The 18,614-nt window shown below is 39.9% G+C and overlaps 1 protein-coding gene across 4 annotated transcripts in view; it reads left to right on the forward strand.

Moving 5' to 3' along the window:
* The first annotated feature begins 527 nt into the window (after positions 1-527).
* prkd3 (protein kinase D3) overlaps positions 528-18,614 on the forward strand; it is a 50,428-nt gene continuing 32,341 nt past the window's right edge. For all 4 annotated transcript variants that reach the window (XM_061743479.1, XM_061743481.1, XM_061743480.1 and 1 more), the window contains exons 1-3: positions 528-816; positions 2,185-2,344; positions 2,437-2,848. In XM_061743479.1, coding sequence (XP_061599463.1) covers positions 2,331-2,344; positions 2,437-2,848 — 426 coding nt within the window. In that variant the 5' untranslated portion in view covers positions 528-816; positions 2,185-2,330. The remainder of the gene's footprint in view (positions 817-2,184; positions 2,345-2,436; positions 2,849-18,614) is intronic.

An 18,614-nucleotide genomic window follows, 5' to 3' on the forward strand; every position in this document is an offset into this window, starting at 1 on the left:
CGTACCCTACGCCGTATCCTACGGCGTAGGCTCTGCGTCGATTTAACGCGGAACCATAATTTAGGCTTGCTGCGTTCCATTTACCTCGGAACTCGGAACTGGGAATGACGTCACAGCCGAGTTATCAGCGTTCCAGTTACAAAGTTTGTAGTTCGCATATACCACATGAAAAATGTAAATTACACTATAGCAGCATATATATGCCGAACAATGCTTGTATTCGACTGATTTAGTGTGACCAAAACTAGAATGAAGTGCTACGAATTTTTACGGAGCTCTCTTCTACTGTTTACAACCGGGGCAGCCATCTTGGAATCTGAACTCGGGGGTGGTGAAGACTCTCCAACTTTCCCAGTGGGAAATCCCACTTCGAGGGGCGTTCCAGTTGAAAATTCCGACTGGGAACTGGGAAGTACCCACTTCCGAGGACAAATGGAACGCGGCATTAGTCATGCGGAGGTAATGAGAAAGACTCCAACTCCCAGCAGCCCCCGCGGCCCCTTTTTCTGGTTAAGCAGGGGGGAGTAGTCACAGCTGGAAGGATAATAAGATGCGCATGAATTTACAAACTGGAATAAAAGATATGAGGAATTAAATGGACTGCGCGGTTTTGTTTCAACGAGCCCGCGCGTCTAACTTGAGCAGGTATTTCTAAATCCCCGCTGCGCCTTTTGCGCGACTCTCCCACCCCTCCTCCAAGAAAAAAGTGCAGAAGAATAAACTTCAGGCTCCGCTTTCCCCAGTTGATGGAGTTGAAAAGTCCCATCTCCCGTCTTCTCACAATGGAAAGAAAAGCGCTCGTCGCTGGGAGTGAAGGTAAAGTATCTAAAATATTTCTTTTTTTTTTTTTCCGGCGTTTTTTTGGCTTTAAGGAGACTTTGCTTGGGGAGAGTTCGCCCGCAACAAAGAGCTCTCAGAAAGTTCACATTCAGGGCTTGTATAACTTGTTTTGCTGGCATTCTCCACTCGGGTTGTGTTCTGCCAACAAGCCAATCGAAAGTGGGAGGGGTGCAGATGTTCGGGAGCCTCGCTTCCAGATGTGGAGAAGTTTGAGTTTGAATAAGCGTGGTAATGGTGTACTTAGTCAAGTCCTGCGTGGGGTTTTCACGGCACGAGGGTGAGACTGAGAGAATACCGTAATAACAGCTGAAGATGGTCCAGAAATGTTATTTACCCATGACATTATACCCTATGCAGTGGCGTCAATTCAGTCAAAACTAAGGCATGGCAAGGTTACGAGTCACAGAACTTAACTAGAGTATCAATCAACACGTCCAGCAAATACTCATCACAGAAGTTTATGTAGCTTATCTGTGTGGTCAAGAAAATTGGAACTTTTTCAAATGCAGTCTCGCTCACTGCAAAAACTCAAAATCTTACCAGGAATATTTGTCTTATTCTAGTTAAAATGTCTCATTTTTAGTCAAAACATCTCATTACACTTAAAACAAGATTCATCACCAGAAAAATAACTTGTTATTTGACCATTTTCACCTGTTTCAAGTAAATTTTCACTTGAAATAAGTAGAAAAATCTGCCAGTGGGACAAGATTTATCTTCTCATTACAAGCAAAACAATCTTGTTCCACTGGCAGATTTTTCCACTTATTTTAAGTGAAAATCTACTTGAAACAGGTGAAAATGGTTGTTTTGAGTCTTGTCTTAAATGTAATGAGATTTTTTTTAATAAATATTAGACATTTTAACTAGAAATAAGACAAATATTCTTGTTAAGATTTTGAGTTTTTGCAGTGTATAATAACTAGTGAAATCGATCATGTTCTGATTTGCATTTGTAGTTATTCTATATGTATTAAGTAATAGAATAATCAATACAAATAGACAGAGTAATTCCATAAATGTATTTGAAAAACAAACATTTACATTTTCCCTTGAAGCCAATGTGTGGCGGCTGCCGTACCTTGATACCCAATTGACGCCCCTGACCCTATGTACGGTTTGAAGTCGTTGCTCAGTTAAAAAAGTACATTTACAACAAAAAAGGGGGAAGTTCCTAGAATCAAAGCAGTGAAAAGCCACAGCAAATAGTAATCTTAAGCAATTCTTGTAAGAGTAAGGAATAACAGTATAATAAGTTCACAGTTGAAAGATCAGGATTTATTCATACTTTTTATTGTATAATCCCAGTGAGTCTGTTGTGTGTGTGTGTGTTTGTGGTGACAGGCCTCCTGTGGTCAGAGTGGATTACTGACTTCACTAAAGAGAAGGAGCAAAACTCCAGGATATGACGTTTCTCGCAGTAACTTTACTGCAGAAATCTGCGGATTGTTCCCAAAGTTTTCCTCCATCGCCTTCCCATCGACAGGACAATGCACGAGCTCAGGTGGGTGGGCAGGATACTATCGTCTTGATTTCAGGGAGACGACACCTGCTTAGACCAGAGCACACCGAGCTGACTCGGTGCTTCTGATGCAGACCAGGCGCTCCCCCTCCGACGAGTCTGTTCCCAGAGGCCGAGCCGAGCTTCCTCCCGCCGGCCGTGACTGAATCTTCTACTCTTCGGCATTTCGCAACGTTTGCAACTGGAAGAAGAAACCCAATGTCTGCCTCCTCTCCCCCATCCTTACCTCGAGGCTTCCTCCACTCTCTCCATCCGCACCACCCGCCCTTGCCATCCGCCCCGCCGCCCAGCCCGCCCGGACAGATCTGCACGGCGCTGTCCAACGGCAGTCACAGCGCCCCCAGCCCCACCAACTCCCGCAGCTCCTTCCATGGGGTGTCCTTCCTGCTGCAGATCGGGCTGACCAGAGAGACGGTGAACCTGGAGGCCAGTGACCTCACGCTGTCCGCTGTCAAGGACCTGGTGTGCTCCATAGTTGATCAGAAGGTAGGAATGCCATCAAACACCTCCTATTCATACAATCCACACTCAATTCCCATTTTGAAATGACATACAATCAAACTAAAACCCTCCACTTTCCTCTGAAGTGAAAGATTTTCCACAAATGCACAAATTCTCACTCACGATTACACTGGAAGCGGTAGAGGACCCACATAATGAGGCACCAGTAGGAATGGGCAATATTTTACCGTTCACGATATACCGTCAAAAAAATTCCCCACGGTAAAAATTTGTCATCCCGCGGTAAAAACGATAAATTCCCATTGATAATGTTTTTGTGTAAAGCCGGATTTATGGAAGGAAGGAAGGAAGGAAGGAAGGAAGGAAGGAAGGAAGGAAGGAAGGAAGGAAGGAAGGAAGGAAGGAAGGAAGGAAGGAAGGAAGGAAGGAAGGAAGGAAGGAAGGAAGGAAGGAAGGAAGGAAGGAAGGAAGGAAGGAAGGAAGGAAATGAGCCAGAAAGAAAGAAATGAGTCTGAAAGAAAGAAAGAAATGAGTCTGAAAGAAAGAAAGAAATGAGTCTGAAAGAAAGAAAGAAATGAGTCTGAAAGAAAGAAAGAAATGAGTCTGAAAGAAAGAAAGAAATGAGCCTGAAAGAAAGAAAGAAATGAGTCTGAAAGAAAGAAAGAAATGAGTCTGAAAGAAAGAAAGAAATGAGCCTGAAAGAAAGAAATGAGTCTGAAAGAAAGAAATGAGTCTGAAAGAAAGAAAGAAATGAGTCTGAAAGAAAGAAAGAAATGAGTCTGAAAGAAAGAAATGAGTCTGAAAGAAAGAAAGAAATGAGCCTGAAAGAAAGAAAGAAATGAGTCTGAAAGAAAGAAAGAAATGAGCCTGAAAGAAAGAAAGAAATGAGTCTGAAAGAAAGAAAGAAATGAGTCTGAAAGAAAGAAAGAAATGAGTCTGAAAGAAAGAAAGTAATGAGCCTGAAAGAAAGAAAGAAATGAGCCTGAAAGAAAGAAATGAGCCTGAAAGAAAGAAAGCTATGAGCCTGAAAGAAAGAAAGAAAGCTAGCTATGAGCAAGAAAGAAAGAAAGAAAGAAAGAAAGAAAGAAAGAAAAATTCCCATTGATGACGTTTAGTAGTATTTAGTATCTTTTAGAGCAGTGATTTGGGGGCTCCAAAGACTGAATGTGGTGATAGATTTATAGTTACAAAGGTGGAGTTGAATTGTTTTTTGTTTTTTTTAATCGTAATTTTTATCGTTATCGGGATAAATGCCAGAAATTATCGTGATACATGTTTTAGTCCATACCGCCCATCCCTAGGCACCAGCATGTGTTTTGCTGTCTCATACCATATTTATGTGTTCAGGTTTTGTTTTCCAAAGCAGACATCTGCGCCATGTGCCTCAAAATGAGTCAAATGTGGCAGAAACAGGCAACCAACGGTGCCGAGACTCCTCCAGTTACATGGCAGAATGTGGTGGTGCCACTTGTTTACATCGTGGTTTAGTGTTACTTGACACGAAGCAGGTGCACACGCGCAGGCGTGCGTGCAGGCCCATGTGGTGGTTTTTGTGCGTCTTCAGTATGTTTTGCCCCACATCATTTTCCAGACGGTGATAACGAGCTGCAAAAAAGCAAAAATGAGTCAGTTTCAGCGAAGCTGTATTGTTGAGTGTAATCTTTCACATCATATTCCGTTATGCATTGATATCAAAAGTGTGAATGAATGGGTTCCTGCTCTCACTTGCTATTGTTTTAGATCATGGTTTGAGTTGTGTCTGCCTTTTTTTCCCCTTTTTCTTTTTTGCAACATTCAGAAGTAGAAAAACTTTTTGTTTTCAGCGTCGAGCTAGAAAACTGCAGCTCTTATACAACTTCATTCTACTTGAAAAATATGTATTTCACATTAAACTGGGAACTAAACTAACAGTGCAGTTTAGGAATATTTGAACGGTCATTTTAAACGCGCTGTTGATTGCATCTTTTTTTTTTCTATCTGCCCACTAAATATTTCTAAACGTATTAATGGGCTCTAAACCTCTTACTCAGCGGTTACCTTCTTTTAGCCCGTGAACGTTTTCTGCACTTCACAGTTGCGTAGGATTAATGGTCTGCAAAGCCTGGCGGAATAATGAAATGGCTTGTGTGCGCATCCACATGCTGCCGTTTTTTAGCCTCTCGGGAATAATGATGATTACTGCATTTGTGCGTGTAATTATCATTGATCGAATAAAGAAGAGCGTGTTTAAACAAAGCACTTTCATCAGCAACTGGAATCTTAGCATTTCAGTAGGCCAGAGCACTTCTGATGTTTGGGGTTTGATGATAAATAAAACAAAGAAAAAAGTAAAAAGGAAGGAGGGGCTGAACAACAATTAGAAGATGGTGATTTAGCCGTCTGTACTGAGTCTACGTCCTTTGACTCTAATGCTTTGGAAGTTGACATTCCAGAGGAGCAGGGTAATGTTGTTGTTCTTTACGAGGTCTGCTGATTCTCACTAGCTAGTTATGAGCAGTTCTGGTCCACGGAGCAGAAAATCTCATCACTGCAGATATTTCAATGGATCCGGTAACATATTGGCATGGCAGCAAGAATCCGTAACAGGGAAAAGATTGGGAGATATGGTTTAAAGATAACCCCTCACAGGGAATCAGGGCTGTGCATTGAGGGGGGCCGTCGGTGCTGATCATCTGCATAGATAAAGTCAAGATCATCTTTTGCTTTCGTGCAGTTTTATCAGTGAAGATAGTTTGAGTTGGATAAGATCTGGTGAGAAATGTTCAACAATTATTACCAGTTTCTATTAAAAAGCTATACGCCTATAAATATTTGAACTTTCTTCTTATCATAATATTTGCACATCATCATGACAGAACATCTCCAGCCCCTTCATCCACCGGACGGTGAATCTTGTCTGCCGACTGTAGTTTGCTGCCTCGACTATTTCACGAAATCCAGCCATATGGAACTGATATCAGTGGAAAATATGACTGCATCATTGTGTGCTTTTCACTTCATTCCTGTCTCACTTCTTGCACGGTCCGCTCATCCTTGCCAACTTTCCCAGCTGAGGATCTCTGACCCCAGCTTGATTATCCGTTGACACTGGTCCCAGGATGTCACCAGTCAGCAAAACTTCAGGAGTCTGTCAGCAAAAAGTGAGACAGGGAAAAAAAAGGCATTCAGCGCTCATCTGGTAATATCTGCATGTAGATAAAGTCTGGATACAAGTGTATTTCCCCCATGGTTGCCGTTTCCTCCACCGAGAGCTGGGCTGCCTCGCTAGGTGACTCACCGCTCAGTCATGCAACAAACAGGGATGCTTATCCCAACTCAAATCTGGTGAGGTTCAGTGTCAGCGTTTCTGCTGTGTCAGCTGTTCTGAACTTTCAGAGAGAGTTTTTGTTGCTTGTACACTTTGATGTCAAACACGTTGACATTTTGTTAGTCTCCTATGTTGTTTGTCCATCTTGCTGCTGATCATCTGGGTCATCGTGCCTGTACAGGGAAAACAGTGCATCCCAGATACAGTTTTCAAATCAGTTTCCAGTAACCTTTTTTTCCTCCCTCTCAAATTGCTTTAATGCAATTAGAAGTTGAAGTCCCTCAAACTGTATCGCAACTCTTTTTTTTGGCTCTCTTCTGACAACTGCTATTATCTGACAACTATTTGATGTTTTGAATTAAGAAAGATGGTTTTGCGGTCATAGCATGGAAATCTTATCAAGTCCATTAAGGTTGCAGCCATTTTAATGTTAATATATCAGCAAAAAAAACATCTGTGATTTAAAGAATTAGTGGCGTAATAGTGCAGCGTTAATGATAATATTAGTAGAGTAAAGTCACACTAGAAAATATAAACAGAGGTGTAGTGTTTTCCCTCTGAAATAAACGCAGACCTATGGGAACAATATGTGGCCTTGATGGCAGAATACTTGTCACCCAAATTCCAGTATCCACCTCCGCATCAACACTACATCCACATATATGCAGGCCACTCATGCCATCCATGCTGAACGATGACTGCATGGGGTGCGCTCTTATGATTGGCTGAAACAAAGGAAGACATCTGATTGGTTGCAAATCCTTCTGTGTTAAAAAAAACGTATTTGTGGATCGAGTCACGTCAGGGGAGTCTCAAAAGACACACGCAAATCCAGCGCAGCTCACAGACAAAAAAACATTTGTAAATCAGGTTATATTTGTGTGTGCATCAAAAATACATTTGTATATCTTGTCCTACGCACGTGTGAATTGTTCTGTGCATTTTTGAAACTTGTCCTGTGCATTTGTGAAATGGTGTGTGCATTTGCAAATCGGTGTGTGCATTTGTGAAACGGTGTGTGCATTTGAGAATTATGAAACTGTTTTAGCTCCATAGTCTCGATGGTCATATTTGTCACACAGGACGTCACATTTGTTTTCTTCTAAAAAGTTGAGGTGAGTTGAAACTTGGCTGCCTCTCTCTGTAATGCAGTATAACACATTTCTGGAAAATTAGTGACAATTAGTTTTCCTCGGCACTCCTGAACCCATGTGACTACTATCATATTATATATACGTGTATGTTATGTCGTTTCTCACGCAGTCCTGAGGGCTTGAAGATTGCTTTAATCCACGACTGTTTGTACTTATTGTTGTTTTTTTCTTTAGCTCTTCAGTTATTTTCTGATGAAGCTTGGAACAAAGTGACAAAATGTTGAGCAATGACCCATCATATCCCGATCCCGGCTCCCTCATCTGTCATCAGTCCATCCACTGATTCGGTAATAGTGATGGTAATTCTGTAATAGAAACCTTTCAGAAAAAGTCTGGAATGGTGTTTTCAGGAGGTGGAGTCTGGGATACGTTATGGAAGGAGTCCACCATGAAGGGTCTGTGTCTCCGTGTATTTGTGCCTCCCCCCATGAACTTCCAGATTTTTCTTCACTGAAAACATGTTCTTTGGCTTGAGAGTAGCCACAAAGAGACGGATAAGACCAGAGTCAACAATACTCTGGTTCTCCTGAGCTTTAGTTACATATAATTTGGTCTGAGACGCTCCAAATAGAGCTTTTTTTTAAATTGGAGCAAATTAAGGGAGTATTTGGTATCCCTTAATTTGACACCAAATAGTCTCTTAAGGTGATCTGTTGCCACTTTAACATTTACACCCTTATTGACCCGAAAGAAAAAAAAACTGTTTAGTGTTGGAAATAGTATCTGAATGGTGTAGTGTGCTACTTATGAGGTGCAATCGGACCAAACAGTTCCAAGAGGTCTCGAGTGAGGAGTTCTACGTATGCAAACTTGGAGAGCTTTCTTTGAGTCTTTTTCTCTGGTTGCATTCACACCACATGGAGGAAACAGATGTAACGGGCAGCTAGTGGATAGCACGCTTGAGAAAATCATGCATTCAATTATCCATTGCACATTATAAATCCGAGGGGCTCAAGCTTGCTCCTCTGTATCTTGTGTAAGTTTTTAGATATTAACATAAAGATCTTTATTAAAATAACCGTCGCGTTACTCATGTAGTTTTTCCGTGGTTATACTTTGCACATTCAACTAATCACATTATATGTCTTCTGGACCAATTATGGCACCGCTTTGTTGTGCAATTGTGCCGCTGAAGAGCTGAAAAGAAAAAAAAAAAGTAATCTGTAAATACAGATGAATAAACTGCAACTGGACACAGAACATAAGGAACGTCCGATAGCTGGAAGAAAGTTATAAAATGGTTCATGTGGTCCAAAATCACCTACATGAGCTTCAATGTTCAGGAAAGAACATCGCATTCTACTATAATGGGGGCTTTACTTTTCTTAATTATTACTGTTGGAGCCGTTTCCTTTACTGGTTAGTCCATTTAAAGTCTTATGATGTTAATGGCGTACTGGACACAAGATTTTGACAAGCTCACTCGTGTCAAATTTTCACCGGCTCTCTGTGTTGAAGGTATCTGCTGTTAACATGAATATCTAGATCTATGAATCACTTTATGTCTATGCAGTCCTCAGATGTTTGCATGTGCTCTTTCATATTGTTTATTATGTCTCATGCCCGCACTTTGAACTATAACTTTTTTTTTCTTCATAAAATGTTATACAGCCCATTATAAGAGAAGCGCATTGTAAAGATTTCGTCCAACTCATTCCTCTTCCTGCTAAAGACTCAAACACATGTCTCTGTCAGCTTCTTCGTGGAACAGATCTGCCCTCTTTGTTCTCTGTGCTGATCTCAAGTTGGTTTAGATAGCGGTGGTTTGGACCACAATAACCAATTTTAGTGGTTAAGGTCAACTTTAGAGTGGAGCAACCTGATCCTGATGAATTCGGTCTCAGTCCTGCAGAGCGGCTATTGTGGTTACCGCTCCTGCAATCTACTGAATATTTAAAAAGGACCTTTTAGAGTCACCACAGGGCACAGGAATACCAACTGTGTAAGCCTGGCTCCTGGAAGGCTGTGAGAAAGGGCGAGGAGGTCCGGCCATCGGGTGGCGGAGGAGGCAGATCTGATCCTTGATGGCCATTGACGGCCCCGCTGCCACCAGTCTGAGCGACAGCCTTGTTTCACTCGCTGGGTCCTGACTTTTCCGTCTGGGTTTTGGGGGCTTAATGAATGGCGCAGGATAAACACCCATAGCTTCCACTTGTTGAGCATTTCCTGTTTGGTGTCGCCCAAGTCCTCTCGCGCAGCCAGCGAAGGAGCAGCGGCAGGACAAAAGTTCACGACTCCCAGAGAATGACTCCCAGTAAGCCAGCTGGTCAGCCTGGACGGCTAACCAGCTACAGAACATTCCTCTCCGCTCAGGCATTTTTCAACGGCGGTGTGACGCCGCTGCGTTCGGGTGGGATCAGGCTGCTGTGAAAATGAAACTATTAAAGTTAAAGCTGTTTCTGTGGTACATCAGTGACATGTTCAACACAGTTTTTCTCCTCTTTCTTTCCCTCCGTCTTCACGGAGCTGTGTTTAATAATTCCTTTCAATAGCACGGTATAAATTTCTGTGGAATTTTGGCAGCGAGTGCGTTTGATGTAAAACAGTTGCAAGTTTCTCGGTATCAAAAGGAACTTCAACAGCTTCAGGAAGAAGGAAATGTTGAGTTATTCTGCACTGTGAATCCAAGAACACTACTTGTAGCGTCTTAACTTTTGCCTGCAACGCTAGTTTTATCTTCTAATTCTTTTAAACGCTCGTCCTTAGGATGGTGCGGCCTTTGCAGAGGAGCTGTAAACGCTGTAAAAGGCAGCTGCCTCAGCCACAGGTTTCCAAACTGGTTTTGTCATTGCTGTTAACTCCCAGTCTATGGTTGAGGGCTATACAGCTGCCTCTGTAATTACAGAGACAAAGGCCTTTTTCAGTCAGAAATGGGCTACATTGGAGATCATAAAGGGAAATGGCAAAAAGCTTTGAATAAAAAGTTAGATTGAAGCACTTTAAAGCTTTGAGTAATAAAAAGAGCAAGATCCAATCGCTGGGTTTGCAGAGAAAACAAGATTAGCTCATTAGCTCATTCCTGTTCAAGATTGAATAATTTAAGTTATAGCGATGATTTTCTGTGATTTACAAGCTAGTTATGGTTGTATTTATTAAATGCTGTCGTGCTCACATGTGATTGGGATGCTCAGTTTATCTTTAATGTTTACAACATAGAATCAATGACCATACCCCTACCCGAACTCTTACCTGGGATAGTTATTTGGTACATGGTCTTGGAAGAAATGTCTAAAAGGTTATATCAGTTATAAACAGGAGAAAACAAGATGAGAAAGGTGCAGATGGAAAACAGAAAGACTGTGGTTCGCATTGACCAACTCTAACTGAAACACACGGGAAATAAATCACTAGCATTTCCCTCCCTCCTTCTCCTCAAGTCCACATCTGCATATTTCTTTGGCGCTAGTGAGCATACTTTGTCCCAGAAGACGAACCAACAGCAAGGACCTTATGTGTGGTATACATGAGGCCAAAAGTTTCCTGGAAAGCACATTGAGCTCAGTGTCAAGAAAAAAAGCAGGTTATCCACGAATCAAAATATTCACAATTGCTATTGGTTCCGAAGGACATGGTCGGGACCTTTTTTTTTTTCCTACTTGGATGGTTTTCGGTGTTTATTTGCAGGCACACTGATGTATTCCAAAGCCATGGAGTTGAATAAGTTTATAACACAATGGTGATTGATGCACATCCACAACTCAAAGCTTTCTTGCACAAGGAATCTATCAATTTACCCGGCCCTGGAGTAATTTGTGGAAAAAAAGAGAGAGAAGGGGAAAAAAAGGAAAAAGAAAAATATCTCTGAAGTTAAGTGAACTAAGTAATTTCTACCATCTGCAGTGCAGATTTCTCCTGCTTTGCTCTCCTTTAAATGTAAAATGGCAAGGCAGAACACAGGGCCTTAGCCGCAAGAGTCGGGGAATGACAGAGTGGAGAAGTGTGGTCCTCTCCAGGGAAAGGGGGCTGGGGAGGCCGGGACAGCCCTCTTGGCAGACTCTGCACAAGGCACAGAGAGGGTTGTGGGCGATGCATGGTTGACTCTCGGTGCCAAAACCATCAGAGGAAGGCCGCTCCTGCCACTGTGCATAGCTTCAGTTTGGGTTTTCGTGAGCGAGTACAGTAGGTGACCCAAGCGTCCTCCACTACACTTAGGGTTGCCACCCGTCCCGTAAAATACGGAATTGTCCTTTATTTGAGAAAAAAATGTTGCGTCCCGTATTGAACCAATACTGGACGCGATTTGTCCCGTATTTTCATTAACTTTTACACCATATTCTAGTTGAATTATTGAAATAAATTAACTTTTACACCATATTCTAGTTGAATTATTGAAATAAATTAACTTTTACACCATATTCTAGTTGAATTATTGAAATAAATGAACCTTTACACCATATTCTAGTTGAATTATTGAAATAAATTAACTTTTACACCATATTCTAGTTGAATTATTGAAATAAATTAACTTTTACACCATATTCTAGTTGAATTATTGAAATAAATTAACTTTTACACCATATTCTAGTTGAATTATTGAAATAAATTAACTTTTACACCATATTCTAGTTGAATTATTGAAATAAATTAACTTTTACACCATATTCTAGTTGAATTATTGAAATAAATTAACTTTTACACCATATTCTAGTTGAATTATTGAAATAAATGAACCTTTACACCATATTCTAGTTGAATTATTGAAATAAATTAACTTTTACACCATATTCTAGTTGAATTATTGAAATAAATTAACTTTTACACCATATTCTAGTTGAATTATTGAAATAAATTAACTTTTACACCATATTCTAGTTGAATTATTGAAATAAATTAACTTTTACACCATATTCTAGTTGAATTATTGAAATAAATTAACTTTTACACCATATTCTAGTTGAATTATTGAAATAAATTAACTTTTACACCATATTCTAGTTGAATTATTGAAATAAATGAACCTTTACACCATATTCTAGTTGAATTATTGAAATAAATTAACTTTTACACCATATTCTAGTTGAATTATTGAAATAAATTAACTTTTACACCATATTCTAGTTGAATTATTGAAATAAATTAACTTTTACACCATATTCTAGTTGAATTATTGAAATAAATTAACTTTTACACCATATTCTAGTTGAATTATTGAAATAAATTAACTTTTACACCATATTCTTCACCTGTATCTATATTCTACATCTGGGCTGATGGACGTACACAGCATAGGAGGATATTTCAGTTGCTAGTATGGTTGTCTGTCTGTACAGTCATGCAAGTTCAATGCTATTAAAGCACTTTAAATCAAAGCATTTAGTTTTTTCATATAAAATAAACACATTTTTATTCAGTTTAGAAGTTTTGGGGCTTTTTTTTTGGCTCCTGCGCTGCTGAAATCAGGGCGTCCCTTATTTCTATTTCTGAAAGGTGGCAACCCTAACTACACTTGACTTTAGCCAGTGGCGGAAGATAATCTCACATCGCTCTAATCTATGTTAATGCTGTCTGAAATGGCTCTGATTGTGATTATATTGAAGTGGAAGGCAGCCCCGCCGTTTAATACTCAGGAATCCCGTCGACTTTGTCCTCGTGAACCTGTCCACGTGTAGTGATTTAGGAGTGCTTCCTGAGAGACTCCATGAGTTTCCGTTCATAAATTTGTAACCATGGCATAACATGGTTCAGTGAGAGCGGATATCTCGTCTCCCTTATTAATGTACTCATTAACATTTCTTTTTGTTTTTCCTTTCTTGACTGCGTTCCACCTGGACCGCACTTTCTGACAACCTCAGCTCGCTTGAAGCAGTTGAAGCGTGACAAATACTGAAGAAACACATTCAAACTTGGATTAATGACAAGGAGATGAACCTCTTCATTATTTTACTTTGACCCAGTTAATAACTGGTGGGACTTCTCTGAGTCCACACACACACACAGCCTTACTTAAGCAGGTCTGCTAACCTTTTTCAGACCATCTGGTCTCTATTGTGGGCACTTGGCCACATCAACGTGGCATTATTGATCCCTTCAACATGAACAGGCTACAGAATGTCTTATTCTGTGTTTTCTCAGTACTGTTTGCTTTTCCTGTCGCACAGTGTAAAGTGCGATCTGTCAAACTGATAGGAAGGTGGCAGAGGAAGTGAAATTATATGTTAATACAACAGGATCTGAGCCATGCAGAGAGCAGGCTTTGATAACATAATGCTGCTATGATATTCTGCATTGCTCCTAACCAGAGGTGGGTAGTAACGAGTTACATTTACTCCGTTACATTTACTTGAGTAAGTTTTGGGAAATGTTGTACTTTTAGGAGTAGTTTTGAATCACTATACTTTTTACTTTTACTTGAGTAGATTTGTGAATAATAAACTGTACTCTTACTCCGTTACATTATAGGCTACATTAGGCTACATTGAGCTGCTTTTCTTTTAATCCTCCGCGTACGCATCAATCGCATGACATCACTGAGTGATTCTTTGGGAAAAATGTTTGTTTTTGCATGTTTTGTCACATATACACAGACTCAAACATACACATTATATTTATATGAGTTCATGGGCTTGTTCTAGTTCTGCCTGCGGAGCCTGGTTAAAAAAGAAAAGTACAAAGGCTTGAAATGTTGTGCTATTTGTGCTTAATTTATTTTTTTATTTTGTTATTATTTTATTTATTTTATTATTTATTAAAGTACTTGAATTTACTTTAAGATTATTTTAATTTAATCTATTTTTTATTAATTTTAATTATTTTATTTTATTATTTTATTGATTTAATTTGCCTGAAGATGATTATTTTGTACTTTTGTCTGTTTGAATGGTTGTGTTAAAAAATAAATCAGACGTTATTCAACAGTTACTCAGTACTTGAGTAGTCTTTTCACCAAGTACTTTTTTACTTTTACTCAAGTAATTATTTGGATGACTACTCTTTACTTCTACTTGAGTCATATTATTCTGAAGTAACAGTACTTTTACTTGAGTACAATTTTTGGCTACTCTACCCAGCTCTGCTCCTAACGAAAAGCAGCACATTAAACTGAACAAAAAAGAAAAACTGCAACGACTCCACTTCAGCTTGATTGGTTTGTTTAATTATTTTTATCCAGTGACAATCAGCCAGCCACTCAGCATGGCTCCTTTTGTCACCGTGTCTCTTTCTCCGGCCTCGTTTTCTGGTTAGTTTCCCCTCCAGAGCCGCTCCCTGTTTCCATACTCCCTCTGCTTCTGCACTCCGATCTGTTGTGGTCAGCAGAGCAGCACAGCCTGTTCAAGTCGGCGCCAAATAGAGCTTTTCTCTGCACTGCACTTGCTATTATTCTTTTCTGTGTGTATAAACGTTCGGAGAAACTGCCTGTTGCTGTCTCAGTTTCGAAGGAGGTGACAACTACTTGAGTGTTGGAATTCGTCTGGGCTGGCTGTTTTAGTTTTATGTCGTTTAGCCTGGTTTCGTATTTGTATGACTGTGATAATGACTGTGATTCTGTTAGATCAGGGGTCGGCAACTCGCGGCTCCAGAGCCGCATGCGGCTCTTTAGCGCCGCCCTAGTGGCTCCCTGGATAATTTTTCAAAAATGTTTTTCTTTTTTTCTTCTTTTTAAAATTTTTTTTTTCCCTTTCTTCTTTTTTTTCTCTTTTTTCTCTGTTTTTTCTTCATTTTTTCCTTTTTTTTCTCTTTTCTTTCTCCTTTTTCTTTTTTCCTTTTTTTCTCTTTTTTTTTCCTTTTTCCTTTCCTTTTTAATCTCGACATTTCGACTTTTTTCTCAAAATTTTTACTTTTTTCTCAACATTTCGACTTTTTGCTCAACATTTCGACTTTTTTCTCAAGATTGTACTTCAACATTAATCTCAACATTTCGACTTTTCTCTCGAAATTTTGACTTTTTCTCGACATTTCGACTTTTTTCTCGACAATTCGAGTATTTTCACGAAATTCTGACTATTTCCTCAACATTTCGACTTTTTTCTCAACATTTTGATTTCGCCATTTGCCTTCATTCTAAGGCTGATACAAGACTTTTCATTTTTTGCGGCTCCAGACATATTTGTTTTTTGTGTTTTTGGTCCAATACGGCTCTTTCAACATTTTGGGTTGCCGACCGCTGTGTTAGATAAATCCAACAATAGAATATTGGTAACATTTGAATCATAAAAAAAGAGGAAACTTTACACAGCTTGTTCTTTCTGTGACAAACTCCACTCTGATCATTAATGATTTAGTTGAGCAACAGCAGCCTGATCCAACATCCTGCTATTACCACACACCTTCTGACCTCTTGCTCTTGCAGAACAAGAGAAAGTGCAGTTGCCATCAATCTCTGAAAAATTCCCCTCAGGCTCACCTGTTTATTTGCCCCTTGTGGAGGTGGTGAATCTGGCAGCTGTCCCCCTGATACTCCAGCCCAGAGAGGGGAGATGGAGTGTGTACTGCAGTATATCTTTGAGACAGAGGCGCTGGCGTGGGATTGCTGTAGGGTTATAACTCATCAGTAGTGTGCGGGGGCCTGGCCAAGCATGTCTTAGATCACACTGCTGTCTTCCTGCGAGGCTTAGGTCTAGGGAATCAGCCTTCCTTTTCCCCTGTCTGGTCTCCTGACACGCCGTTAAGGCCTGCTAGATCCTGCACACAAACACACATACATATGCATGACAGCAGACGCCCACACAAGTAAAGGTCTTTGTCACTGAATAGAGGTGAAGAAATCTCTGTATGAACGATTAAAATAAACTGGAAAGGCTGCAGTTTTCTTATACGTTTTTCAGCATGTACGACAAAGGCTTAAAATACAGATGCTGACTGGTTTTTAGGGCTGAAACGATTCCTCGAATAATTCGAGTAATTCGATTACAAAAAAATGATCGAGGAATTTTCTCTGCATCGAGGAATCGTTTAATTTTGCAGCTCAAAGCTGGTATTTAATTTCGCCTTTAATCACGTTTAATGCGGCACAATGCGCTAACTCCATATTCACGTCATATGTTCCCCCTCTAACCCGCTAAACATCTGTTCCCGCTACAGTTTTAACTAAAAGAAAATGTGCTCCAACACAGCAGGTCTCATCATTTTATTTTCAACACTGCCAAAACTCAAAATCTTTAAATCTTCAAGACTTTAACTTAAAACTTAACTAGAACTTATAATTTGCTTGACACAAATGAAAGTTCAATTGAAACACGTGGGAAAAACACCTAACCTTTTAAGTGATGTGTGTTATCAGGTGTAATGGCATTTTTAGGTTAGAAATAAGAACATTTCTTGGTAAGATCCTTAGTTTTTTGAGTGAAGGCAGTGAATTTGGTCGACTGGTGTAAGTTCAGGGTTTTTAAATGCATTACCAGCATGGTATTAACCATTAATATGTGTGCAGACAGGGTAAAAAAAATAAATAAAAAATGCATAGCCATGAACCTACTTTATTAAATAATTTAGTCTTAGTAATGTCAATTAACATCTAACATCTTATGTATATTTATAATTGCTCTTTAACTAAACAAATATATGTTTTATCCGATTACTCGATTAATCAATGGAATTTTCAGTAGAATACTCGATTACTAAAATATTCGATAGCTGCAGCCCTACTGGTTTTACAAAATCACAGTCTCTTCCTTGTGTTACAGTCATTCCCACCAGTGAGCGGTACCTTTCTCCTCTCATATTTGTCCAGTTAAACAATCAAACTGGCCCAAATCTAGACCTGTGGAATCATCCATCCATTTTCTATACTAGCTTTATCCTTTGCAGGGTCGCGGGGGTCTGCTGGAGCCTATCCCCGCTCATTACAGGCGAGAGGCAGGGGTTACACCCTGGACAGGTCGCCAGTCCATCGCAGGGCCCTGTGGAATCAGAAGTAGCATAACATTTAATCCTAATCTTCAGAGAAATGGGTTTCCGTTGAGCTGAATGTCCCAAAAGTGCAGAACGAGCGACGTCTGTTCCGTGGAAGCATTTCTGATTTTATAAGGGTGATGTACAGCAGAAAAGGGTGCAATGGAACACATTTTATTACCATATTACCATCATGTCAAGAAGCACCACGAGCCGACGTAAGATGAAAGAAAGCATGTGAAATGAGTAATGCTGGTGCTGCTGAGTTGAATAAAAAGATCTCAGACCATCTGAGTCATTTGTGATGGTAACAACCTTTTGAAAAGATAATCAGCTCAATCACCTCTTTATTACCAAAGACATGCTGCACAGATACGACTCCAATTGCAATGAAGTTCTCACTCTGTGAAATGTTCATAAAAATACAAAGCAATGATTTGCAAATCTCATAAACCCATATTTTATGATAGAACATAAACAACAGATGTTGAAACTGACACGGCTTTCATGAAAATAATATTAGCTCATTTTGAATTTGATAGCGGCAACACATCTCAAAAAGGTTGGAACAGGGTGACGTTCACCAGTCTGCAGCATCCTTGTTCAATTGTGCTGTAGAAATAAACCTGCTCTGCCTCGTCTGTAAACATCTGGGAAGTGAGGGGGTCAGTTCCTGGAGTTTTAGAGGAGGAATGTTGTCCTATTCTTGTCTGATGCAGGATTCTAGCTGTTTAACAGTCCTTGGCCTTCGTTATTGGATTCTTTTGTTTCATGATGCTCCAAATGCTTTTCATTAGTGAACGGTCTGGACTTCAAGCAGGCCCAGTTAAACACCTCGGCTCCTCTTCTGCAAAGCCATTTTGTTGTGGACGGATACGGTACGTAGTTTAGCATTTTCTTGGGGAAATATGCAAGCTCTTCCCTGAACAGAACGCACTCTGGATGCGAGCACGTTCCTGCCAAACCTCTGTGCTTTTCAGCCTTGATGGTTCCTTTCCAGATGTGTAAGCTGCCCACATTATGGGCACTAATGCAACTCCATACCATCAGAGATGTAGACTTTTGAACTAAGCGCTGATAAAAAGCTGCATGGTTCATCTCCTCTGTAGTCTGCAGGAAACAGCGTCTATATTTTCGGAGTATTTTATATTACTGTATAAATAAAATATAATATAAATAAATATTACTGTAATTCATCTGACCAGAGAACAGTTTTTCATTTTAAATGAGCTTCAGCCCAGGTAGCACAGCAGCATTTCTTGATTGTGTCCAAGTCTTCACAATTTTACATTGAGGGTTTTCTGGAAAATCTTCCACAACTGTTTGTTTGTTGCAGGTTGGCTCACTTCTGTCCATCTTTACATTTGGAGAGGTTTTGCCTCTCTGAAATGCTCCTTTTTATAACTGACCTGTTGCCAAATAACCTAATTAGTTATCAGATGTAGGGCTGCAGCTATCGAATATTTTAGTAATCGAGTATTCTACTGAAAATTCCATCGAT

The sequence above is a fragment of the Cololabis saira genome, chromosome 16 (assembly GCF_033807715.1).
Source record: "Cololabis saira isolate AMF1-May2022 chromosome 16, fColSai1.1, whole genome shotgun sequence".
Classification (NCBI taxonomy): domain Eukaryota; kingdom Metazoa; phylum Chordata; class Actinopteri; order Beloniformes; family Belonidae; genus Cololabis; species Cololabis saira.